Source organism: Bradysia coprophila, chromosome II (genome assembly GCF_014529535.1).
Source record: "Bradysia coprophila strain Holo2 chromosome II, BU_Bcop_v1, whole genome shotgun sequence".
NCBI lineage: Eukaryota > Metazoa > Arthropoda > Insecta > Diptera > Sciaridae > Bradysia > Bradysia coprophila.
This window is the reverse complement of record NC_050735.1, coordinates 6,157,374-6,182,467: the sequence shown is the minus strand read 5'-3', so window position 1 is coordinate 6,182,467 and position 25,094 is coordinate 6,157,374. Positions and strand designations below refer to the sequence as shown.

Below are 25,094 nucleotides of genomic sequence, written 5' to 3'. Positions count from 1 at the left end.
GTAAAGTTAACCGTGATAAAAACGCATTTAGATTTTTTTCTGTACAATTTTTATGTGTGGCATAACACGGTACAGTGCTTCAGCATTTGGTCAGTAATTGTTGCTTTTGAATTGAGTATTTTCTACGTTGTATATCTACGACAAAAGTCGATAAAATCGAACTGCGAAACTTTGTTGTGATGTGGTGCTGTAATTGATTTGAATCGTCCTGGAAGTAGCGTATTTCTTCGCTAAATGTCAAAGAGGATGTTGTTCCTTGGTGAACGTAATTGTAATTAATGTGTTAAAGAATGTGTTCTTTTGATGTCTCTAGATTTGTTTTATTTTCCCCATTCGAAGATTACGCGCCCGTGTAATAGATGACGTTTAATGTGATGTCTTGATGCAAGAAACATAACCTCTATGAATTGTCTTTGACAGTTTTAACGTTTGTGATGCTTGTAATGATACAAGCGGACGGTAAACAATATCAAAGCATTGAAATTAATTATAAAATTATGGGCGAAATAAAAGTGTTGAATTACTTGAACGATCAGAAGAGAACAAACGCAGAATGTACAGCCGAATTGATTGAAATAGAATCATTGTTTAATGAGCAGTAAGCATTTTTCAATTAAAAAATAATTTCATTTGAAAAGAAAACAAGCCAACATTTGTATACTGTTCAATAGATCATGGAAAGAGTTAACAATGAAGATACTTGCGCTAATCAGTCATCCTGCATTCCGAAATAAAGATTGTCTGACCTTCGAATTCTACAGCAATTTCGTTTCAACATTTGAAAAAAGGTAAGTGGAACAACGTTTAGGTTTCAGGGAAAGCGCATCCCTGTAACTCAACCGTATGAAATGGAAGTTTATGAATTTTTTCAACTCAATTTTCAGACTAGATCCATATGCACTAGTTGAAATCGTAGGTGTTCTTACCAATTTTATTAGCGACAAAAGGAAGGCAATAGAAATTCTAGAAAGTGTTGAAGATACGGTGAAAGGTTGTAATGAAGCTGTCTGGCATTGTTATGTGAGTCAAAAACTTAGTAAAATTTTCATCGGCATCGGTTACAAATTAATAACAATAAATTAATAATATTGCAGATATTAAAAGGACAAATACAACTGGATCATTTCAACGATGTGGTTGCAACGAAGAGAATTATCAACGCTTTGAGCTCAGCCCTAGGAAAGGCATCTGACTTACCTGTGCATTGGAACAGATTTTTGCTTGCTACCAACTTCCTTCATCGAGTGGTGGACGAGTGCAACGAGAACTATCTTCGGTTGGAAGAAAAATTCGTCAAACTAGAGAATGAGTTTGAGAAACAAGGAAAAACTTTTGAAGAAAGACTGTTGTCGGTACAGACAGAAATTGACGCAAAATTCACAACCGAAGCCGTTCGAAACTTTGAAGAAGTAATACATTCTCAAACAGAGGTATCTAATCTACGGAAATTGAATGGCCGGCTATTGAATGAATGCTCTCAACTGAGAAACCAAAGAAATACACTGGAAGATGATAAAATACAGTTGGAATCAAAATTAGAAACTATAATCACCGAACAAGAACAACAGAAGAACGCTTTGATGCTGATGGGTGCTCTTTTAGAAAAATTAAGTGTAAAGAATGACGATGACGACACATCAAATCTTGGAAATAAAACGGCTTGATGATCTTGGCTGCGAAATTTTTCGAGTTTCAGATTTTTTTTTATCAACGATGACCATAAAAAATAGAATTTGTGATCACGACAATGCTCCTTGCAAGCAATTGAAGGTGGTTTGCTTAATGTTTTGTACGCCTGAAAAGTTCCCGCTGATTCATTTTTGGACTTCACTGATGACGACTAATTTGTGAATGAATGTGAGTTTTACGCGATAGAAGTTGATTTCAGAAATATACTGAAAAGGTCAAGGTTTCCGAGCTGTTAAAATATTGAAGGGAAATTTATTAAGATGCTGACCTGGAAACGGATTCCCAAAGAAATTGTCTTTTCTTTCCTAATGGGTAGTCCCCATCAACTCTCATAACTTTTAAGGCGGAAGAAAGGAGCGATGTCAGGAGAAATTAAAAAAAATTGCGTTTTGATGATTCTTCGATTATCATAAAGATACGACAGTTAAAGTTGCCCCAAAAGTCGGCTATTTTTTCCCGACTTTTTTGCATGAATTCTGTGAAAAACTAAAAAAATATGGTTTTTCTCGTACCATTTCCTAATACACACTAGAAGGTCAACGAACCTGCAACGCGGTGAAATTTCTTTGTTCATTGGAAAGCTCTTGAAATTCCCTTTAAAATGAGCTATGACACGATTATTTTGCTTTCCAGACACAGATTTTAGAAACCTTTAAATCCAAAAAATTTCTGAATTTTTCATCGGTGAGTCGATTTTTTTACAATTTAAAGTATGCCAAATTGAATTCACGGTCCCTACGAGTAATTACCATAACCATATACACTTAACACATTTTTTTCTACACAGTGTGCAGAACTAATCTCAGTATGACTTTGTGACCAAAAAGGTTAGTTTTCAGATGTGCTCATGGGAGCTTCGAACTTCAAATTTTTTGTTGTTGCTATTTTCGTGATCAGGGACCATTCTGCATCGAATCTACCCGCAGGCCTTAAAAAACAAAATATTTTTTGTCAAAATGCTACACCCTACTAAACCACGCATCCAGTTAATTCAAAAATGAATTGTCGTATTATAAAGAGGAGAGACATATGTTCTGTTAGGCATATATTTAAGATCGCGCGGTCCAATGTAGCGCATCGCCCAACTCAACCCTAGGAATTGCATGCAAAATTATAGGAAATTCATTGAAAATGTCTCACGTTGTTTTCTAAAGCAACGACACCAAAAATTTTTTGGGAATATCACTAAGATCGCCAATCTGTTATAGCCCATTTTCGAACCTCAAGAATTTGATTCTTTGTCGATTAAAAAAGTTTTTGAAAATCCAATGAGAATTACTTGAGTTATCGAGTTAACATTTTCATGTTTTTATTATCATCCGAAAGATCCTGACTTTCATTCAAGGGACACGGTGGGGCTGAACGAATTTTAAATAAACATGTCGACTTCCATCTCACTTCTTTTCATATTTGAGTTAGGGGAGGCGTGTACTATTCAACGGCACATGTTGCAGGCGCAACCGCTGAGCCGTTTCTGAGAACTAGGAATATCGTCGCCTGGCCCCGCGAAAGTTGCTGGACCAGTGTTTGAAACTGGAATCGGTAGAGGGACAAATTCTAAGATCAACCATATAAGAATTATTGCTCTCGGTCATTTGGTCGCCGAGCAAAAGAAGCTGAAAGTCGCTCATTTACCTTCTTCAAGTGGTGATGTCTTCACGACGAAGCGCCCAACCCAGCACTGTAATAGCGATCAAGCATCACCCCTTGGAGACATCACCCCTTAAAGAAGGTAAAATCGCGACTTTCAGCTTCTATCGCTCTGCGACCAAGTGACCGAGAGAAATAATTTTTACATGGTTGATCTTACAATTTGTCCCTCTACCGATTCCAGTTTCAAACACTGGTCCAGCAACTTTCGCTGGGCCAGGCGACGATATTCCTAGTTCTCAGAAACGGCTCTGCGGTTGGACCTGCCACATGTGCCGTTGAATAGTACATGTCTCCCATAACTCAGCTATGAAAAGAACCGATATGGAAGTGGACATGTTTATTTAAAATTCGTTCAGCCCCACCGTGAGGAGTGAGGATTTAAAGCATTAGAAGTTGGAAGCACCGAAGGCAAATTTTTGATTGAATTTTTGTTTCTTTTGGATTACTTCAAGAAAGATCAACATGACTTTTCTTGTGGGAAAATCTGGATTCGCAGGTGGAAATTCGGGGAACCATGTTCCTTCCCTGCTTCATATATACCTGAACAGTTCTGGTACCCGGCCAGTGACCTCACTTTTCATTGATTTTCAGATTTCAGGTAGATTCACATTATTCACATGATTATAAAAGCAGGGACTCAAAAACTACTCTGGTTCACAACAAGATGCATTTTCATCGCGGTAAAGTCTATTTGTGCTTTGTGATCATTTACGTGGACATGGAACGTCGAATACGTTTGTATTACACATAAAAACGCATTTCGCTTTTTTTTCTGTACAATTTTAATGTGTAGCATAACACGGTACAGTGCTTCAGCATTTGGTCAGTGATTATATGTATTGCTTTTGATTATAAATAATGCGAGATATCAATGTAAATTACTATGGCGCTCTAATGATCAAACCGATCACCACTCTTCTCAGTTTAACAAACATGAATTTAAAGAAGGAAAAAAAGATGGTAAAAACATTTGAAATTAATTTCATTTATTGTTGTAAATTCTGAAAAGAAATAATTTTAAGTTTATCTCTCGTCAGACGAAGATTGATTTCGAAAGTGTTAAGTGTTGTTTTTTTTTGGTTTTTACGTTCTTGCGCTCATTAGATGCATTGTTTGCAATAAAATTATTATACTTAAACGGAAAGTGTTAAGCCTCAAGCAAAACTATGTGTCTCAAAGCTAAACGTTCGAACATTTGGGTAATTTGGTCGATGACAATACCCCTGCTAGTGCATTCAACAATTATTTCGAATGTTAATCTAATATTTGAAACATTTAATCCAATATCGATGGTGCAGTTTTACGAATTCAATGATAAAGAGTACAATATAAGCGATAGTTGCATTCAAGACATGTTTCTATACTTGGACGGACTGCATAGGGATATTTTTTGGGCTGTAAAATGTAAGTAGATGCTGCTCTGCTATTTAATCTACTAAGAATGTAGATGAAATGTAAATTTATAAACTTCGAAGATCATAAACTCTCGAGGATTATAAACTCTCGAGGATTATAAACTCTCGAAGATTAGAAACTCTCGAGTATTAGAAACTCTAGAGGATTAGAACCTTTCGAGGAACTCAAGCGGATAAGGAACACTCGAGGAACTATAGAGTATTAAGAACACTCGAGGATAAAACATTCTCATGGATTAGAAACTCTCGAGTATAAGAAATTATAAACTTTCGAGGTCATTAGAAGCTCTCGACCATTAGAAACTCTTAAGGATCAGAGGCATTAGACTCTCGAGAATTACAAACTTTCAAGAATAAGATACTCGTTGATTAGAAACTTTCGATTTCCGCAGATTTGTGACAGTTAACAAATAATTCGTTTCACCATCTAAATCAACATAATGAAGTCCGGACGAGTATAGAGAGGTCATCCTAGCCTAGCTAATTTTTTTAATGGTCGCTTTTCATTTTGTATGTTCTGGAAGCTATGGGCATTGGGCTATGGGATTTCCACCCTAAGTCACAGTTAATATTGTAATGTTCTTAATAAAAATGATAATTCTTTACACGGTTTTTTTGTTAGTGTCAGTCCTATGGTCACATATAGAAATCCTAAGTGGTTTTTATGTATTTTTCAGTTGCTTTTGATGTCTTTTAGTCAACTAACACAAAACTACCTGAAGTGCATCTACATTTCTTGCAAACTTTCATCCTAAAAAATGTTGTTTCGCTGCTAGTCTATGGTAACTCATAGGAACAATTTTTGGCAATTCTTTCCTTTTAATGTGGTTTCGAGTGCGGTTTCCCTGTGTTGTGTTATGAAAGAGCCAGTAGTGAAATAGAAACTTAATCAAATCCACCATCAGTATATAAATTGATTTTTTATGGTATACAGACTCATCCAAGATCTCACATTACCTTTTGAGGCTAAAATGCAGTATAGGTGAACAGGGGGGATCGGCGATTGTTTGACTGTGAATGGTAGAGAAATGTCCCCTGACACCATTTCAGGCGAAATTAGGGCGCGGAAAGAAATTTTAATTTTTTCATTTTCCTTGTACAAACAATATTTTTCTTTGACTCAAATTAATTTTCCTTATACAAAGTGACAAAATTGAAATTGCTTTCCGCGCCCCAATTTTGCCTGAAATGGTGTCAGGTGACATTTCTCTACTATTCCCAATCAAAAAATCGCCGATCAAGTCAAGTTTTAAGAAATTTTATCGAACTTTTCGTGATTCCATTATTGAAACAACAAAATTTTCAATTTAAAAGAAAATTAGCTTCGCTACACAATCTATACCCATAATTCAATTGCAGGCCAACGTTTATGCATCTCGAGAAAGTAAATCGAATATTTTAATGCGTTAAAACAATTACAATAATTCATCTCGCACCATAATACAAATAAATATTGAAAATGAAACTTTTACGTGCTTACTAGTGATTTTATGCGTTGTTGAGCATATCATATGTATATACGAAAGAAATGTTCGTTTTTTTGTTATTAAAGAAATTATGTCTAGGTCACTCTTATGCTGAGAATTAAATTATCTCATCGTATGCTAGATGTTACGTTTCAATTTAAAAATAGAAAAATTGGAGTCGGAATTCAGTCATATTGATTCAGTCAACACTCTTATCTTCAATCAAAGTTTCCCATAATTTCTACCGCCTACACTAATCTGATCATACTTTACAGTATTCGATGCATCCGGATACTATTCCGGTGGAATATATTACGGTAATGAAATTCGCCATGGCAGTCCGGACATTTGTCGCGAATTGAACTCTGAATTCCATCGAAACTACCAGTTGAACAATCAGATGGAAATACTGAACCAATCGATAATACCATTTCCGGTTCGAATCGTCACAGCGACATACAAAATTGTTATCGAAAATTCACCGTTCGCTGTTAATAATATTGTCACAAATGCATGCCTGCCGAAATCGTGCACATATCACGATTTAATTCAAGTTATGTCGTATCGACTGCAGATACCGAATCTTCGGAATGGTTTGTTTCTGAGCAGTGGTGAACTGGTGAAATTACGATTAATGGACAGTACGTACGCGATTTATGAAGACAGTAGCTTCTATGTATTGGCGTAAGTTTACCGAGTCTGACGAGATATGGATGGTACAGATTGTAATGAATTACTTTACAGTGTTCTCACCATACTGATTTTAATGTTAAGCATTGCCGCATGGCTCTACGACCACTTTACCAATTTCGATGGTGATTCCAATGATAATTCAATTACTTCCAACCGACGTTCATTCCATAGATCACCAGAGAGTACTATCATGTATTTTAGATGTTAAATGAGTTCCAAAACAAATTACCTTGAATCTGCTTCCATTTCCACAAAAGGACTCAATCAGCAATCCAACAACTAACGAAACTAAACAATTCTGAACAACCGAACTGCCTGACCGAATTAAAGATGGATCCATTCGCTGAAAGCATGACCGTCAACAATATCAACACCAACAAGCACGTCAATCTGGTTCAAGTGAAAAAGATTAAAGCGCAGAATTCAGCCTCAGCCACCATCAGCTTGGACATTATAGCAGGAAAGTGTGACTATGTCAATCACAACGGCAAAGTCCGTCAAAACTGTAAATCCAATAGTACGGCGAGGAAAATTGTGCTGGCTTTCTCGTGGCGTAAGAACCTCAATCATCTCATGAACGCTAATCAGTTTGAATGCAATGAAATCGCAGCTGTTTGTGGAGTACAGGTTGTGGGTGTTATGTGGATAATGTTGGTCCATACTTGTACGGTTCTGTCGTATGTTTGCGGTAAGTAAGGTCTCAAAACATTGTATTTGTGATAGAGTTGATCGATAGCCACTGAAATAAGTAAAAGGCGCAGTTTTGCCGTTGAACTCGCCTCATTCAGTTTTTTGTTTTACTTTCTGAAAATCCTAAAACATTTTGCTAGATTTTCCCATATTTCCCTAGATTCTCTCACATTTTCCACAATTTTCAAAAAACATATTTTTGGGAGAATTCCGGAAAATGTGAAAATTTTTTGGTAAAAATAGTGCCCGTGAAAGTGACCGACAAATATGTTCAAATGTAAACTGAATCAAATCCTGTTCTTCTTCCGATTATATTACAAATCAAAACGTTTAGAATATAAATGGAATGATGGCTCGTCGTTTTGATGGGTAAGAGCTTCCAAATGTTTTCTTGTACCATTGGTGACCATGTACAGCCCTCAGACCCAAAAAGATATTCGAAAATACAGCGAACGTTAGCTAGACAGAATTCGAGAATTGTTAATATCATTCCACTGACTTTTACAAGACCCATAATACCTGAGGCATTCCGCATGTTACGATATACAGGCCCCACCATTCGATAATTTCCCCAAAGTAATTCGCACAGGAAATGTATTCGAAAAGTCCTCCACGCGGAACTTTGTATTCACTCTTTCCTTTCGGCACTTTTCCAGACGTTTTTCGTAAGTTAATCAAAGTTCCGTCTGACTGAATATTGATTGCCATGCCGATCAGTAAAATTAAGGTTCCTGTTCGTTACGGGACAAATATATGAATTTACGATACTGTGAACGATTGTAGCAGCTTCTGTAATTATACCTAAAATAGTCGAAGTCGTTTTTTCGATAGTGTGCACGTTGGTCAAGTGCAACCCCTGAAGCAGACCATTGAAGTAGCAAAATATGAACGCCATGACGAAATTGATAATCGGAGCTGGTTTCGGGTTAATGAAACGAAATGGGTAAATGAATGCCCTTAAATGAACAAAAATTATTCTTCTTTCGTGGTAACTTCCCAACATCAGCGCAGCATCATACCTATGAAAATAATGAGCCATGAAACAAAATAATGCAACTTTATTGCCAGTGCTTTCGATGAGCGCCGAGCAAGGTGTTTGAATTATTAACAAAAGTGGAACAATAAACGCTGGAGCTTCTTGAATCTGAGGATAGAAATTTCCTTGAACAGTTAATACAGAACGGCCAAGATCATAGAGCAGAATAAAAAAAAAACTCACACTCCAGGCTACTCTTGCATTCATTGTGAACGCATTTCCATTACTAAGTTTTCCGTAAGCGATTGGTTGCACAATGCTAACGATTCCCACGACTATAGTGTAAATCAATGCAATCAGTGTCATACGATGAATTAGGGCCTCGTCTTCGTACACACCAAACACATTGTGCACCCATGAGAATACAGTTCCTGACAGGGTTGAAGCCATTTCCGATTAATATTTTAGCTGGAAGATATGAGAACCTTAGCGTCTTTTCGACGAATTAAGTCGATGTCGGTGAAATTTAGACATGAATTTGCTTCAGATGTGTTTGTTCACCAGCTGAAAAACAGCTGAGGCGAATTCATGTCTAAATTTCACTGACGGTTTCTGTACTACTGAAGACGAGCAATGAGATAGATTGTAGTGTTAAGTACAAATGAGTCACGTACGAACAATCTACTTAATTTTTTTTCAGACAACAAAGTCTACCGCAACAGTAAATACAATTTTGGTATATTGGCAGCCATAATAAACACCGGATCATTTTCTATTGACACCTTTTTCTTCCTAAGGTAATTTTACTTAACGGATTTGATGAAAACTATGGTTAAAAAATGCATTTTAAAGCAAGATGGTTTTGTCGGTTACTTCTCTCCTGTCCCGTTTTGTTCCGTTTTTCTTCGACACTTCCAACCGTCTCTATTTAAAATGCGCTCACTTCCCAATATACGAAATTAATGCTTAAAAAATCGAATTTACCGTAGCGGCGTCCAGATTACCTATACATTTTACAAGACAATTAAAACCATTCTAAACGACCATTCCATTGGAACTTTGGACCAGGTCATACACTTTGCAGCAATGATCATACATAAAGTGTTGAGGTATTAAAAGTGTTTCATTTGGATGACCAACGCGCTGTCGGTCAAATTATCAATAAAACTTTCCGTTCACAGGTTAATCTTTCCCTACTTAGTCGTACTGCTGATGCTTCAGATCGTGATGAAGTATTTCTATCACAACAGTATCGTAGAAATTCCGTCGCAAGATCACATGACTTGTCAGGAAAATATGTGGCGAAATATGCTCTTCATCGATACCTTTTTTCCGATTAAAGAAAGAGTAATTTCAATTCAATAGATTTAGATGATTTAAATTTTTATGAAATTATATCGTTACAGTGCATGCCATGGTCGTGGTTCTTTAGTTTAGATTGTCAGTTTTTCGTTGCAGCTTCAATTATTCTATTGATTGCAAACAACCATCCACGATACGCTACTGTTATTTGTACCGCATTCTTTGTCAGCTCATTTGTAACAACCACCATAGTTCGATACAATAAACATCCAAAGATAAGGTATAACATTCTCTCACTGTTGTCCCCAAGTTGTTCTTTGCAATGCCTGTTTCAGTCTAACATACGAGGACCAGATCGCTGAATTTAATAGCGTATACGATCAACCATGGACTAGAATTGCTCCTTTCCTACTTGGCATGTGTCTCGGATATATTTTGTTCAAAACGAACGAAACGATTCGATTGAACATTTTTGTCATCATTTCCGGTAAGTTCCGGTCAATAATTTTGGTTAAAAATGAACGACAATGATCTGATAACAACAGGTTGGATTGCATCGGTGCTACTGGTATGTGGCATCTCATTTAGGAACATATTTCTGGTAAAATCAAACCTATGGATAGAGGCAGCACTTTCTTCCTCAACGCACACTGTTGGGCCGATGATTCTGTTTTGGATCATTTTATCGTCGATTTCGCAATATCAAGGTAAAACCATTCTGCGTTTCGTCTTCTTTTAACAGGAATCATAAGCAACGTTGACCAAAGTAAAGACTTTTAATTTCGAAGGTTTCATTGGCCGATTTCTTTCATCGAAACGATTAATTCCGTTGAGCAAGCTAACCAATTGTATTTTAATGGTTCATCCGTTGATAACACGACTGATAATACTCGACTCCGAGCAAATATTTCACTTGTCTCTAGCCATTTTAGTAAGTATCTAGATCTTAATAATGTGCTGCATTCCACAGATGACTGCTAATTTTGCCGAAATCTTTTTAACCGTCGAGGAATTTTTCGGGCTTTGAATAAAGACCCGTGATTTTTTCGTCGTGAAAATTGCAGCACACGGGTCTAGCTGAGAAGAACACCTCGACAGTTAAAAATTGAAAAACTCAAACAGTAACGTTATGTCGAACCAAATTCGCTTTAGTTCACAACATACATCGGATTTTTGGCACTATCATTTACTGCTGGCTTCGTCCTGTACATGTTCTTCGAAGCACCATTAACATCCTTGCTGCAGAATGTCTACTATAAGAGTGTTAAGTGATTCCGTGAATTCGAAATGTTTTGTTGAATTTGAAATAAAAACTAAAAATTGTACCTTTTTTTCACAACGGGAAAGAAACTAAAGAAATGCCTCAAACATTCTCTTTGAACGAGTTCTGAAAAACTAAAAAAAGCTAATGATGCTAAAAATGTGTCTAAAGTTGTGTATCAACAGAACACAACTCACGATAAAAGACTAAAACAGTTCTAGAGTCACGAAGAACCCATGATCGTATCAAAAGCTTGAGTATCAACTAGTGTTAATGGTTTAATCACGAGCTATAATTGAAATTAAATTGCTAAAGTGGTGAAATACTACCACAATTTGTCGTGAATCGTAATTTCCCCGTAACACAAATAATTTCAGCAGTAAACCAAAAATGGTTCCAAATCTTTCGTTATTTTCGCTATAATTCACTATTTATTACCACTTGTGATTTGATTGGTATTACAGAGAACTCTGATCCAATTAGCTTTGCGCAGGAGGCAATATCATAATCGATGAAGTGAAAACTGAGATGTGATTATTGCTAGTTGAAAACTTTATACCAATACCCCGTCGTGTGGACTGTTATGCAGTCCGCTGTGACAATTTTTGAAAGCTCGAAAGAGCTAATTGGATGTGTATGTAAAAATAAAATTTACGGACAACGTATGAGAATGTGTGCGTGCAGATATGAATGAAAATGTCACATGAGTTCAATGAAACACAAAGTTTTTCATTCGTGTGCCATACTCACCACAATGTTTGTTTACTATTTGAAGAGTAAATTTTCCCAAGTCACTTTCTCTCTTTTTGTATCAGAATTTTTTTTTTGAAACGGGAAAACCCTGATTCGTGTAATTATATATGTCGGAGCACAATTTCTTACATGAACTTACGCTAAAGTACTCTGGCTGAAAACTGTTTATCGAAATAATCTTATAAATTTCTGTCATGATAATACATTCAATCGGTAATCTTCTTCGACTTGTTTCTATTTACTTAACAACACCGTCGTCCATATGCTGTTCAAGAGATACTTTGTTATTCACATGAATTTGTTTATGTTTCACATGTCTCTTGAATTCGATAGAAGGCGCAATCGCAGAGATCGCAGAGATGTTCAATTTACTCTATTCCACGGCTTAAATATTCATCACAATATTCGGCTATTTTAGTTTGACGCTGACTGAGATCTTGAAACGATTTGTTGAAAGTTTCAACGTGAAACATAAATAGCCTCAATACGAACAACACACACTCTACGGATAATAGCGGCAGGAGTCAAAATGACCCAAAATTATATCGGCTAAATTTGCAAAAATCAAGCAAAATTTCGACTCTGCCGCTATTATCCGTAGAGTGTGTGTTGTTTGTATTGAGGCTATTTAGTGAAACAGAATAAATTGTTACTTGAATTGCTCAATCATTTCAGTAAAATATTGATTTTAGTGTTAAGTGCTCATCTGTACTTTTAGGTCTATATTTTTAGTGCAGGCTGTTGTCTGTTGAGCACAATAATTGTACTGTAAACTGTACTACCTTATCAATGTATAGAATATCTTATCACAGTTTAAAATGTCTTTGAGTCAATTAAAAAAAAATTATGTCAAACAGTCAGAATGCAATGACATCTAGTTCTCATTTCGTTATAATTTTCTGCTTGTTCATTATTCAAAATCTTAGGCTCAATCAAATCTTATCGCTTTACTGAAAGATAATGTAAAACCGAAATGATAATAAACTTTCAGGTGAAACGTCTCAACGTAAACACAACTAAATTTAAGTTTTACTGTTGTATCAACGCACTTCAAGCAAAAGTGATCATAGTCTGGACAGCTGCCATATATAGTGAAGTGCGTTGATTGTACACAAAAGTTCCCTTGCGAACAGTTTTCTGACCCAGAGTCTGGCTACATTTTTGTGTCTTCGAAACAATATGACCCACTTTTACGAAGATTTGCAGCGGATTACTATTGGAACGTTAACATTTCTTACAATTTTCTTCGTTTTTGTGGGTTCCGGTCCGATCTTAATTGTCTTCTTGGTGATTAAAATGCAAAAATCGTTGAATATGTAGACAATAATGTCTATAATTCGTTCCAGATCGTGGGAAACACTTACATAAAAGCAGTTATTTTGCTGTATGTGGTGTGGTATATTTTTGAATGCGTACAGAATGTAACGGATCAAGGTGGAAGGAGGACGTAAGTAATTGGAAAGAAAAATCAATTTTCCTACCTAAAATAACCAATAAATTTTGTTAGTTGTCAGTGGGTGAGAAATTGGGGCTTGTGGAAATGGTTTCTCAATTACTTTCCGGTCAATTTAGTTAAGACAGCCGATCTGCCACCGGATCGAAATTATCTCGTTTGCATCTTTCCACACGGATGGTTGAGGTGAAGAAGATTTAAATTTTGAAATCGAAACTCAATAACGAAATTCATTTAGCATCGGTGCGTTCCTGATTTTCGCTTCAAATCATTCGAAATGGTCTACACTATTCCCAGGAATCCGGCCAAGGTTTACGACACTTGGTATGAACTATTACTTACCCATTTATCGTGAACTACTGCTGGGTCTGGGAATGAGTTCAGCATCAGCTAAATCACTGACCCATATCCTAAGACATTCAAATGACCCGCACCAAAACTTGAATCTAGATGGACTTACCTCAAACGCTGCAGGACTAATTGTTGGTGGAGTGCGAGAGCAGCGACTTACCGATCATGATTCATATAAATTCGTTCTGAAAACCCGTAAGGGATTTGTGCGAATTGCTTTGAAGACTGGAGCGTCACTCGTGCCGGCCATCTCGTTCGGTGAAAACAACACATTCGAACAAAATAGTTGGAAAATCTTGTCATTTAGAGGTCGTGTTCCAATTAATACTGTCGTTGGAGCACCGATTCATGTGGAAGAAAATATCAGTCCGACTGAAGAAGAAGTCAGCGAAGTTCATACACTTTTTTGTAAACAAATCAGAGAATTGTTTGAGGAACATAAAAGCAAATACGTCGAAAATTCTGAACACGTGATGTTGGAATTTGTGTGATTCAGAATTCGTCTAAGGTATTTTTGGCATCATAATGAAAGCATCTTGACAGGCAGAAAGAATTCAATTGTCTGCCAAGATAGTCAAGTTGTTGTGAAGAGAATTTGTTCTGGAATGATTCGAGGACGACGGATTGTAATTTTATTTTAAATAAATCCAAAGGAAATCTCAGGTAATCTTTTCATACTGCATCCATCGACAATGAATTACTTCTGGCAATTTTGAAGAAAATCGCAGTTTTGAAGTTTTCTTTTGAATACTAAAATACTCAGCTCGTAAGTTGAACACAAACATGATCAGTTGCGCCTTTGAAGTAATTAAACCCTTGTTAATTGACATTTATGTCAGTCAGCCCTCATTTCAACATATAAGTATCCTTGCAAAATTTGACACATGCCTGTAATTTCTAAATCCTTCATATCTTCTCCAATAATTCCTCAAGAGGTGTGAGTTTTCAAGAGTAACAGATTCTTAAGAGCTATCAATACTCGAGAATTTTGAAGCACGAATCTTCTATACGAAAATTTTTAGTGTATTTTGGTTCAAAATCAATATGAGAACATAGTTTAAAGTTTCTTTCCTTCATACACTTTTCCAATCTCGAACCAATCGCTTTGTCTAACTTAGTTTACTGAACACTTTCTTTCTTATCCAACCAATGTCTTTAAAAGAGACGGATTTATGTGCATTCCCACCGAGGTCGAATACAAGATCATCTCAACTGAAATTTAGTTTAAAAAGCATACGTGAACAGATCGGAGAAAAAATTACAGAAACAGAATGCCGAATAACTCACGTTTAATTGGTTTGTCGGCTCCCCGACAGAATTCCTCGTCGGATAGAAGTTCGTCATCCGTGAAGTACATTTCGAACACACCAATAGGGCTACTGCCTCCCCATTTCAGTCTGTCGATTTTCAGGCGCTGAACTTTAGGATCGTCTGTTACGAGATACGTTGTAGATTTGTAGTCTCGCTCGGTGTTCCATGCGGATATTCTAGCAGACAGAATGGACAGATTTGGTCATATCATTAGCCTGTAGAAGATTGAATAAAAGAAACTTACGAAAAATTAAACGTTTGGTTGTCAGCCTTGGTAAAACAAATATTTTTCACATTCCAGCTGAAAATAGATCGATTGTTATTAACGAACGGACATTGCTTTACGATCGGTGTTTTAATAACTCAACTAAACCTGGTAGGGTGTTATGGTAATGTATCCATCAAACGATATAGAAAACCTAGCGTAATCGTCTTCAAATTTGATTTTGTCGTCAACTCGTTCAGCTGTAATTTAATGGATTATATTAAACCGGGAGATAAAAAAATCAAAAAGGGAAATATTTTTGGAGATAAAAAATTGGAGATATGAAATTCATAAAAGGAGTTAAAAACAATTAATATAGGAGAGATAAAAATCAAATTTCGAGATAGAAAATACAATCTTGGAGATAATAATTTCGTTTTGGAGATAAATATTTAAATTTTGGAAATAATTAAAATAGTAAAAGAGATAAATTAATTGAAAATGAAGTTAAAAAACATAAAAGAGGAGATAAATATATATTAAAATGGAAATATTTAATTTAAAAAGGGAGATACCGAAATTAATAAAATGGAGATAAAATAAATTTAAAGTGGAGATATAAAATTCAAAAAATGGAGATAAAAAAATTTGAAATGGAAGTAAAAATCGAAGATAAAAAATTCGAAATTGCAGATAAATATTTAACGCGTTTACAATTGTGGAGCGGTTTGACAGATGGAAAGTTGGTTTCTTCGGCAAAGTTGTTGTCTGAAAGTGACCACACCACAGTGTACGCTTCTATGTAATAGTGACCACCCCCTCGATTTTTTTAACTTTTTGTGTGAAGCAGATGGAAAGTTGGTCTCTTCGGCAAAGTTGTTCGGTATTGAAACAGTGGTTGTGGTGTGGGGTGTAGAAGGGTACGGGTTTCACCAAATTGATGGTTTTCAACAAAGGGAAATGGAAAAATGTGTACGTGAAACGGAAAAATGTCTACGGGGAACGAGGTGTTTTTCGATAATAGGTGTTTAACACGCCGAGCGATCCGGCCCATTGCCCCGGAGCGAAGCGGAGGGCCGCAATGCGAGCCGGGCGCCGGAACGGTGTCGGTAACTTAGGTGTTAATTTTTTTTCTCTAGCTTCGTCTAATAATTAGTCTGTGTAACTCATTGCAAATAAAAAGCGTTTTAACACGCCGAGCGATCCGGCCCATTGCCCCGGAGCGCAGCGGAGGGCCGCAATGCGAGCCGGGCGCCGGAACGGTGTCGGTAACTTAGGTGTTAATTTTTTTTCTCTCGCTTCGTCTAAGAATTTTTCCGGGGCAGAAATGTGCTGAAATTACTGCGACTGGCAGATGGAGTGTTTATTAGTCACAAACCCTTAAAGGGCCTTTTTACATAAAGCAAAATCAGCTTTTAGTGACCATTCCCTCGAGCAGATGCAGAGTTAGTTTCTTCGGCAAAGAATTATTCTGTATTGAAAGAGTGGTTGTGTGGAAGGGACCAAAGTGTAAGCTATTGAGCTATTGTGTGTTACTGACCACCCCCTCGATTTTCGTATATCTCTTTTAAGCAGATGTAGAGTTGCTTTCGAACAGGTGTTTCTCAATAACAGGTGTCTGCCCGGTCTAGCTTGCTAGGATGCGACGTGGCACGAAGTCACCTTAATATCCATCTTAAGATATATAGTTCCACTGTTCTAACTCAAGTAAACAACTTGAAGCGCTGCAGGCTAATTTTTTAAGATTTTTCGATTTACCACTCATGTGTGCTAGATTCGTCTCTAATGATAACGATCTTCAACTTTTTTTTACAAAAACGAAAAAAAAAAGTAAGATTTTGCGGTGAGGGTCAAACTTTAAAAGTTTAGGCTTTTTATAAAGTCGAACAACTATTACTAAAACCAATACTTTAAGGTATAGATTCTTAGAAATTTTATATTGTATCAATACAGTTAGAGACAATGCAATTTCAGGATGAATTTGCTTCAGCTGTTTTTAAGCTAATCCAAATATAAAAACAAAACTGTTTATAGGTTTCTTTCATCGTACAGTAAAAACCCAATGAAAGTATACTCAATAGGTGGGTAAATCCACGTATTTTGTGACAGTGATTTTTCTCTTTCACTCTCACAACATCACCACTGTATTGTAGCGATAGCGCTCTACAATATCCATTTTCACATTTGGTAACATGACTTACGGTGTGTTTTTTCGCATCTTCTTTGGTGCATATTCGTACATTGAAAAGAGACAAAATTCTGTTTTGGTAACATGACTTACGCTGGAATTTCCCAGGTATGGTCTAATGTCAAAATTTCTATGGAGTGTAGGAAATAGCAATTTCATATAAACAAACTCACCTTTCAATGATTTTAATTGAGAGGTGAATTTTTTAGATAAAATCGCTATTTCCTCCGGATTGTATGGACATTGGAAAGACTGACTCGAAGGAGTGACGAGAGCAATTTCCTCAATCTATTTTACATCATGAAAACTAAAAAGGTGTTTCATAAAAAGAGGCCCTAGAAACCAAAATGGTCCAGGGCGCTGAATATGCTGGATGCGGCACTGTGCCTGCCACTACAATTTTGCACAATTAGAGCGCTTGCTATGAAAACTGACTCAAGTTTCAAAAATTTGTATGCACATTACATGACGTAATAAAATTCAAAAATTGAGATAATTTTCACTAAATTTTGGAATTAAAAAAATTAATTTTGGAAATAAATAAAATAAAAAAGATGATAAAAAACTAAATTCTGAAAATGAAAAATTTAGTTTTGGAGATAAATGAATATATTTTACAGATAAAAAATTTAATTTTGAAGATAAATATATATTAAAATGAAAATTTTAAATTAAAAATTGGAGATAACGATATTACAAAAATGGAGATAAAAAATAATTAAAATGAAGATATTAAATTCAAAAAAGGAGACGGTATGACTCCAAATTTAATTTTATTATCTCCTGTTCTTAATTATTTATCTGCAATTTCAAATATTTTATCTTCGATTTTTAATTTTATACCTCCATTTCTGTTTTTTATATCTCCTTTTTTGATTTTTATATCTCCTTTTTTATTTTTATATTTCCTTTTTTGATTTTTATATCTCCCGTTTATTACTATCCGTAATTTAATTACCAAATTTTCAAAGTTTCCTTCGTTCCCAAATTTTAATTACCTTTCCGAACCGATTGCGTAAAATTGTCACCCTCTTCGTACGCATTGCCACTAATTTCGGTCCAGTACGTTTCATTTTCAATGCTAAGGAAGAAGTAAGTACCACCTAGCACAGGGTATGTTTCACCGTGAAATTTCTCACCGTCGTCATCCAGATCGTATCTGAAGTTTTTTTTTTTCATCGAATTAAAAATTAGACCTTATCCATTTGGTGCTTCGACCTTAGCTTCACAACTCACTCAAACTCGTAGCCATTGCTTTCGTTAGATAATTTCTTGAAATTCACTTCTCTAACATCTTCATTTAGAAGGGCACCAGAAGCTGCACCGAAGACAATTGAAAAAATTACGAAAACACGCAAGCGGTCCATTATCACGAACTTCTTAAGATCACATGAGAAGATGTGTTACTAAAATAAGATCGAAATATTCATGGCTCTTCAATCAGATGATTTAAGATGAAACAGGTTCGTCCACTTTATCAATTATGTTGAAGTGTTTTTTTTTTAAATATTTAAGTGTGAAGTCACAAATTCTTCGAATAAACCACCGAAATTTTAAATGTAGTGCTCCGATGCAGTGTTGGGTTGCGCTACTTTTGAACTAATTATTTTGTATGAAAATTAGCGCGCTAATCCGCTAATATACTCCGATGGAATTCTTGCCTCATTGCGAGTTCACCCATATCCACAGGTACGTTGTGGAGGTCGCAATTATTGAACAAAATCGACATTGTCGCATATGGAATTATTAGGGGATTGTGGTGCTAAATCGATCAATCGACCAATCATATAAAATAAAAGTTAGGCTGAACAGATGGCTGTGTCAATTTCGGTTTTTGCTTCTTTTATCAGCCCTCCTCTAAACGTGTAACTATCCTCGCAAAATTTGGCCCAACCTATAATTTATAAATCCCTAGTTAATTCCTCAAGAGGTGTGAGTGTTCCAGAGTAACAGATTATTCAGAGATATCAATACTCGAGTGTTTTGAATCATTCATCTTTAATAGATAGAAGTCCCTAAGACTTACATGAACATTTTCGGTGTAGCTTGGTCCAAAATCAATACGAGAAAATTTTCAGTTTAGAACGATTGATTATTGTAAAGAGTGTGCCTCGTGTGCCTTAATCTTAATGGATGTAGGATTGAGATAGAATATTGGAGAAGTGAGACTGTGCTTCAAAATGTTCTACTAGGAGTCAGTGTCACATAAGAATTTGGAAGAATAGTTCAAATTAAACAATTAAAGTTTTTAGTCCTCTTCTCTGGAAAATTTAAGCCGAATTAAAACATCTACTCCATAATAATACCGTACCGACCCGGGTCAATTGCATAAATATGAATCTTTCATGACCCACACCACAACGAAACAGTCACGTTTTGTTCGTCTCTCTGTGCTTTTTCAATACAAAACAACTTCTCTATCAAACATCTAATATGCTGTCGAACGTAATAAGCGATTTAATTTAATTCAGTAATTTTAATTGTGTAATCAACCGGCCTCAGCACATAATTATCTTCATCATACCACGATATAGTTGCGATTTGTTATGGCATTGAATCCACGTCACAAATACTTATTAAATTGTGATAAGTGGTATGGCAAAACTTACTTTGCACCGTCGAAACATATAAACAAACGATTAGGTTGACAAAATTATTTTATTTTTCAAATCTTGCCACAAAGAAGTGAGAAATATTTTGTATTAGTCTGTCGAAAATGGTTAGAGCAAAGGTAGGAACAAACTCGATAGTGAAAGTTTGTCTGTGAAAGCTTAATATGAATGTAGTCTTTACATTTAACGAATCTGTGCATCAGTTTAGAGTCAGGGTTCTAGTATCACGATTCCTTGGTTTAGTTGGGAAATTTGGTCTAGTCTCTCAGGCTCAGATTGAGCAATCATCTCAGGGCCGTAGCTACATTGGGGCTACATCCTTGCATGATCTGTTCAATTTTATAAACTCAGTCATTCGTCCATGATTTTAAATTGTAATTTTATTAGAAAAACTATCGACAAAAAAAATTACTTACCCTAGTCATCAGTGTAAATGTAAATAAACGTAGCCTCACAAACGTAACCGATCTACAACAACTATTGTATTTGTATGCACTTTGAACAATTTAGCGGAAGGAAAATAAGATTCGAGTGTGAGCTGAGCTTACTTCTCACGGTATTGTTAGTATCTAATCGTCATCATTAGAAGTGAAATAGTCGTCACAAGTCGGTCTACCATTCAGTGTTAGAGTTTCACTCGCGGAACAATTATTTCAAATGTGGACTTTTTGCGAAAATAATTGAGAATTAAATACAATTATACCATGAGGCGGATCAGTTTTATAATTTTTATGGTTACGGCTTTGTTGGAGGTTGCTTCGTACGGTCAGTTTATTGAGATGAATCAAATATTTGTATAATTAGTTGCTAGCAGTGAATAATATTTTCATTGTTTTTCACGCAATTTAATTGCGAAATCCGGTTGATATAAGCTGTTGCCGCAATTTCTTTAACTTAAAGTTTGTGACCAAATGTTTTCCGAACAATTACAGGAGATGACTCGTCTCAAGAGGAATCAAGTTTAGTAAGAGGTAAAATGAGTGGTTGGCAAATTCATAAATACAGGGGGATAGCAACCCTTAAATTCAGCAACGAAATACCCATTCCAAAAATAAACTCCCCAACTGATGTCCTTGTGGAAGTGCATACAAGTTCTGTCAACCCACTTGATGTTATGATGATGGGTATGTTTCTCATTCCATTTGTTATCTTTCAATGGAATAATGTCTTCTATCCTCGAATCAGATGGCTACGGTAGTAAGCTCTTGAATCTGTTACGTTGGAAGATGCAAAATACCGAATTTCCTCTTACCCTCGGACTGGAGTTTTACGGTGTCGTAAAAGGCAAAGGAAAAGGTGTCAGCAACGATATTAACATCGACGACAAAGTATACGGAGTAACGTTACCGCAACAAGGAGGATGTCATGCAGAATTTGTCGTAGTTGATCAGATATTGGTAAGAACGAGTCGGCTATATCGGATGGCCATCTAATTTAAAGAAATTTTTAGTTGAGACACAAACCAGAACAATTATCAGACATTGAAGCAGGAGGACTGTTGTATGCAGGCTTAACGGCATGGTCGAGTTTTTACATTTGGGGATTGCTTGGTGGTCTAAAAGGTGCAACAACTGCCGAAGGTAATTTGATTCATTCGTTTAAGAAGCGTAAACATACTCAGTTTCTTCAATCCAAGGTGGTGGTAAAGGAAAGTCGGTCTGCATTTTAGGAGCATCAGGTGGCGTTGGGACAATAGCTGTTCAAATGATGAAAGCTGAAAATGTCAATGTAACAGCCACTTGTAGTACAAGCGCAATGCCATTAGTTCGTCGTCTCGGCGCAGACAATATAATCGATTATACACAGGCAAACTATACCGAACAATTTCGTGGCTTATCATTTGACATCATCCTTGACAGTGCTGGTCTAGGAGCAGAGTATGCGACAAAAGTACCATGGCAATTTACTGAATACATAACACTGTTTCCGCCGTTACTGCGAAACATTGATTCGAATGGAGTCGTACTGGGATCGTTGGAGAGTTTGAATACATTGTTGAACAACAATTTGGCAACCCTGTCGAGACATAAAGGTTTCATTATGTGGGGTATATTTACGCCAGCACCACAAGGCATTGAGTATCTAACCAAATTGGCTGAAGGCGGGAAACTGAAACCGATCGTTGATACCGTTTATGAGTTTAAAGACATGAAATTGGCTTACCAAAAGGTGGTCAAGGGCCATTTGAGAGGAAAAGTTATTGTGAAAATTAAATAAAGAAAAGTGGGACTCGAAGCTGTAATTCATTAACTCTTATGAGGCCTTAGGGCCCTTACAAAAATTTTCAAATCGGCCACAATCCATATCTAAATGCTGCCGGCCGGCCCATCGGGATGAAAATGTTTTTTTTTTTAATGTAGAATGTGGCATGGCAGTCAGGGCATATATTCGTACAAATATGTTTAAAAGATTTTCGCTAAAATGAATGAAAATTCGCAAGGCAATTTCACGATTGAGTGGGCTACACGGTGGTGTCGATGTCACTGTTACAATAACAGTGGAAGGTAGACAACATATTGATTTTCCTCTAATATATCCAACTCAATAGTCGAATGAATAAAGCAAAATCGATCAAATCGGTAATCGCTTCTGGTGTTAGAAACTGACACATTATCGCAATTAGTGTTAGCCAGTTAGCCATACAAATTCAAAGAATTTTTGAATTAGTAATTGGCAATTGTGACGCCTGACGTTAATATTCGTTGATAAATCTAAGATAAAAATTGCGAATACGATAAGAAATCTTGTTTTTGAAATAACATTCTTCATTGTTAGAGTTTAAAAATAAAACCGGAAATCTAATGGTAAAGCGAAAGAAAAAATTTGGAAACGGGGCTTCAGTCTCGGTTCAAGGATGGTGCTAAATTTTGTACACTTATAAACTGAAGTCCTGGGCATTGCTAGAATTGGTGAAGGACATAAAATTGAAGCTAGGAATATTAGGTCGTTTTACATGAGCTTGTCCAGCTATGGGTATTTTAAGTGATTCCAACAGAACCTGAACTTGTTTTGACTTGATCTAATTTAATCTGACCTAAATTACCCGGAAGCCATAATCAGGGCAAACCTGTTAGTTACTCGAACAATTGGCATAAAAAATTCAAGTTTTTTGACCGGGTCGTGCGATATTCCAGAACTTCATTACATTTGAGTGTATAAAAAGGGAAGGCTGGGAACCAGAGATGAGCCGGTTATCCGAATACAATTGCTCCGTCTACTTATTTTCGGTGAGTTTATAATCAAATCAATCAATTTTGACGAGTCTGCCTTCATTTCATATTGTTTTACCCGGAGTTTTCGGTTCGGTTTGGTCTTACGAAGTTTTCCGGTTTTTCGGATAACCCAGCTATTCTCTGCTGGGAACAGACCAAATTCAGGTCACGAAAAAATAATTCAATCGTCTCTCAGAGACACCTTGGCTACATATCGAATTTAGTGTGATTTGTAGTGAACCGAAGTATTGTCGTTGCACGTTTTTAGTAAAATAGTGTTATAGTGCTCAGTGGCGCCGACCTCCTCCAAATTCAGATGTGACAAGTCCTAGAATTTGCCACTTTTTTGCCTTCGGATTTTTCTAATTTTTGCTATGGCGACCAAAGCTTCGGTGTAGCACTCGAAACTACTGACCTATGGAAGTCGGCACCACTGATAGTGCTACAATAGTAAATGTATTTTCAAACTAACTAACTATCAGATTGAACCTGAAATTGACCTGTTTAGAGATTTCACTTTTATTACGTTCACTACTACAGCATTTTGACCTGAATTAACGCCGTCGTAAATGTCGTGAATGGGAGCGATTCAACGCTGCGTTAGCTAGATTTTCTTGCTAGACCGAACAAGACCTAAAAAAGCTCAGCTAATAAATATAGACTCTCGGCTTGGTAGCATACGTTTTCTAAGAAAAGTGTCTAAGTTCCTCGGCTTGACTCGTTCCGAAACTTTGACGACGGAAACCTTGAATCCCAGAAAAAGCGGCTACATTTTACTCTTGCGAGTCTTTCGCAATCGCTACAGGCCGTCTTTGCAATTGTTGTTCGGGTTATCTTTGGAAGATTTTCAGATTAACTTCCTTGCGATGAAACTTGATAATGAAATGGAAAAATTCCGATATTTCAGTTCTATATCGCAACACAAAAGTGACAATGTAAGAGCACCAATTTGAAATTCAAGTTCAAAATTTTTAAATTTGACTTCTTGCACAGGATTCGCCTGATCATTGCAGTGCTTATATTTACCACACAATGCAGTTATTCCAGTACTACCACGCTTAATTGCGACTTTGAAATGTACCCATTTGACACAATCGGCAGTATTTACACTTGTACCGGTCGTATTACAATCAATGAAGGTGCTAAAGTGACACAAATGTACAGTGTCGCAGGTCATATGAGTGGAAAAAACAATGGTAACGTTCTAGCCTTACGTATGAACAGTAAGAGTATGACCACATTTCCGGTGAATGTCGAAAATTTCTTTCCAAACATAAAGGCGCTACATTTCGGTGAAAATATGATTTCCCACATCAACAACAGCCATTTGAATCCTTTTCCCGATCTACGATTTCTCAGCATGTGGAACAATCATCTCACTTCACTTGACAGCAACTTATTCGCTGGCTTAACATCTATGTCTTACATTAACTTTGAATTCAACCGAATTATGTACGTCGGACACGATTTTGTCTTGCCATACTCTGCTGAGATCCGATTCTACAGCAATCCGTGCATTAGTGACATGGCATCGACTCCGGACAGAATCAGTTTATTGAAATTTCTCTTGGCAGTCAAGTGTCCACCGACGATACTGCACATTGAGAACAGTCTCGAGAGTCGCCCCAACTTACTAACGAATGTGAAGGACCAAGTACAGAGTCTGCAGCAGAAGAATCAGCAGTTTGAAGACAAAATGTACTATCTGGAATTGAGAATGACTTCACTGGAAGCGATAATTGAAGGACTTGAGATGCAAATTGAACAGCGCGACCAGATGTAGGAATCATTGATACTGCGGTTCAAATTTTAAATAAAATTTCGTTTTCATCGAAGTAGATTTGTTGGTGTTTTTCTTAGTCAT

At 36.4% G+C, this 25,094-nt stretch overlaps 7 protein-coding genes and 1 non-coding gene across 9 annotated transcripts; 6 read left to right on the top strand and 2 right to left on the bottom strand.

Annotated features, from left to right (window-relative positions):
* The first annotated feature begins 395 nt into the window (after positions 1-395).
* On the top strand, positions 396-1,681 carry LOC119069197 (26S proteasome non-ATPase regulatory subunit 13 homolog A-like). The gene is made up of 4 exons (XM_037173158.1): positions 396-598; positions 672-788; positions 885-1,020; positions 1,095-1,681. Exons 1-4 carry the CDS (start codon positions 435-437, stop codon positions 1,662-1,664), a joined length of 987 nt encoding a protein of 328 aa, XP_037029053.1. The 5' UTR covers positions 396-434; the 3' UTR covers positions 1,665-1,681.
* Positions 1,682-6,505: 4,824 nt separating this feature from the next.
* On the top strand, positions 6,506-11,237 carry LOC119068964 (nose resistant to fluoxetine protein 6-like). The gene is made up of 11 exons (XM_037172832.1): positions 6,506-6,907; positions 6,968-7,108; positions 7,174-7,604; positions 9,283-9,379; positions 9,572-9,691; positions 9,764-9,929; positions 9,989-10,164; positions 10,220-10,371; positions 10,430-10,591; positions 10,673-10,815; positions 11,037-11,237. The coding sequence occupies exons 1-11, from the start codon at positions 6,624-6,626 to the stop codon at positions 11,154-11,156; spliced, it is 1,992 nt and encodes a 663-aa protein (XP_037028727.1). The 5' UTR covers positions 6,506-6,623; the 3' UTR covers positions 11,157-11,237.
* Positions 7,885-12,059, bottom strand: LOC119069246 (3-oxo-5-alpha-steroid 4-dehydrogenase 2-like). Its single transcript, XM_037173303.1, has 7 exons — positions 12,009-12,059; positions 11,896-11,972; positions 8,826-9,050; positions 8,626-8,750; positions 8,408-8,562; positions 8,126-8,337; positions 7,885-8,065 (listed from the first exon to the last, which is right to left on the bottom strand). The coding sequence occupies exons 3-7, from the start codon at positions 9,030-9,032 to the stop codon at positions 7,937-7,939; spliced, it is 828 nt and encodes a 275-aa protein (XP_037029198.1). The 5' UTR covers positions 9,033-9,050; positions 11,896-11,972; positions 12,009-12,059; the 3' UTR covers positions 7,885-7,936.
* LOC119074247 lies at positions 11,627-11,768 on the top strand. Its single transcript, XR_005087164.1, has one exon. It is a non-coding gene; the product is annotated as a U4 spliceosomal RNA (small nuclear RNA).
* A 406-nt stretch (positions 12,060-12,465) lies between the features above and the next one.
* On the top strand, positions 12,466-14,358 carry LOC119069221 (2-acylglycerol O-acyltransferase 1-like). Of its 2 annotated transcripts, XM_037173218.1 has the most exons (5): positions 12,466-12,572; positions 12,890-13,185; positions 13,245-13,345; positions 13,406-13,537; positions 13,590-14,358. In XM_037173218.1, the coding sequence occupies exons 2-5, from the start codon at positions 13,078-13,080 to the stop codon at positions 14,191-14,193; spliced, it is 945 nt and encodes a 314-aa protein (XP_037029113.1). In that variant the 5' UTR covers positions 12,466-12,572; positions 12,890-13,077; the 3' UTR covers positions 14,194-14,358. The 2 variants fall into 2 exon arrangements, with proteins under 2 accessions (XP_037029113.1, XP_037029124.1); XM_037173229.1 differs by lacking the exon at positions 12,466-12,572 and having other exon boundaries at positions 12,876-13,185.
* Positions 14,359-14,960: 602 nt separating this feature from the next.
* LOC119081269 lies at positions 14,961-18,773 on the bottom strand. The gene is made up of 5 exons (XM_037190056.1): positions 18,643-18,773; positions 18,405-18,565; positions 15,382-15,478; positions 15,258-15,314; positions 14,961-15,189 (listed from the first exon to the last, which is right to left on the bottom strand). The coding sequence occupies exons 1-5, from the start codon at positions 18,771-18,773 to the stop codon at positions 14,961-14,963; spliced, it is 675 nt and encodes a 224-aa protein (XP_037045951.1).
* Positions 18,774-20,538: 1,765 nt separating this feature from the next.
* Positions 20,539-22,249, top strand: LOC119069176 (reticulon-4-interacting protein 1, mitochondrial-like). Its single transcript, XM_037173107.1, has 5 exons — positions 20,539-20,783; positions 20,951-21,142; positions 21,204-21,415; positions 21,469-21,598; positions 21,655-22,249. The coding sequence occupies exons 1-5, from the start codon at positions 20,723-20,725 to the stop codon at positions 22,233-22,235; spliced, it is 1,176 nt and encodes a 391-aa protein (XP_037029002.1). The 5' UTR covers positions 20,539-20,722; the 3' UTR covers positions 22,236-22,249.
* Positions 22,250-24,034: 1,785 nt separating this feature from the next.
* On the top strand, positions 24,035-25,070 carry LOC119069240. The gene is made up of 2 exons (XM_037173291.1): positions 24,035-24,165; positions 24,224-25,070. The coding sequence occupies exons 1-2, from the start codon at positions 24,110-24,112 to the stop codon at positions 25,011-25,013; spliced, it is 846 nt and encodes a 281-aa protein (XP_037029186.1). The 5' UTR covers positions 24,035-24,109; the 3' UTR covers positions 25,014-25,070.
* Positions 25,071-25,094: the final 24 nt, after the last annotated feature.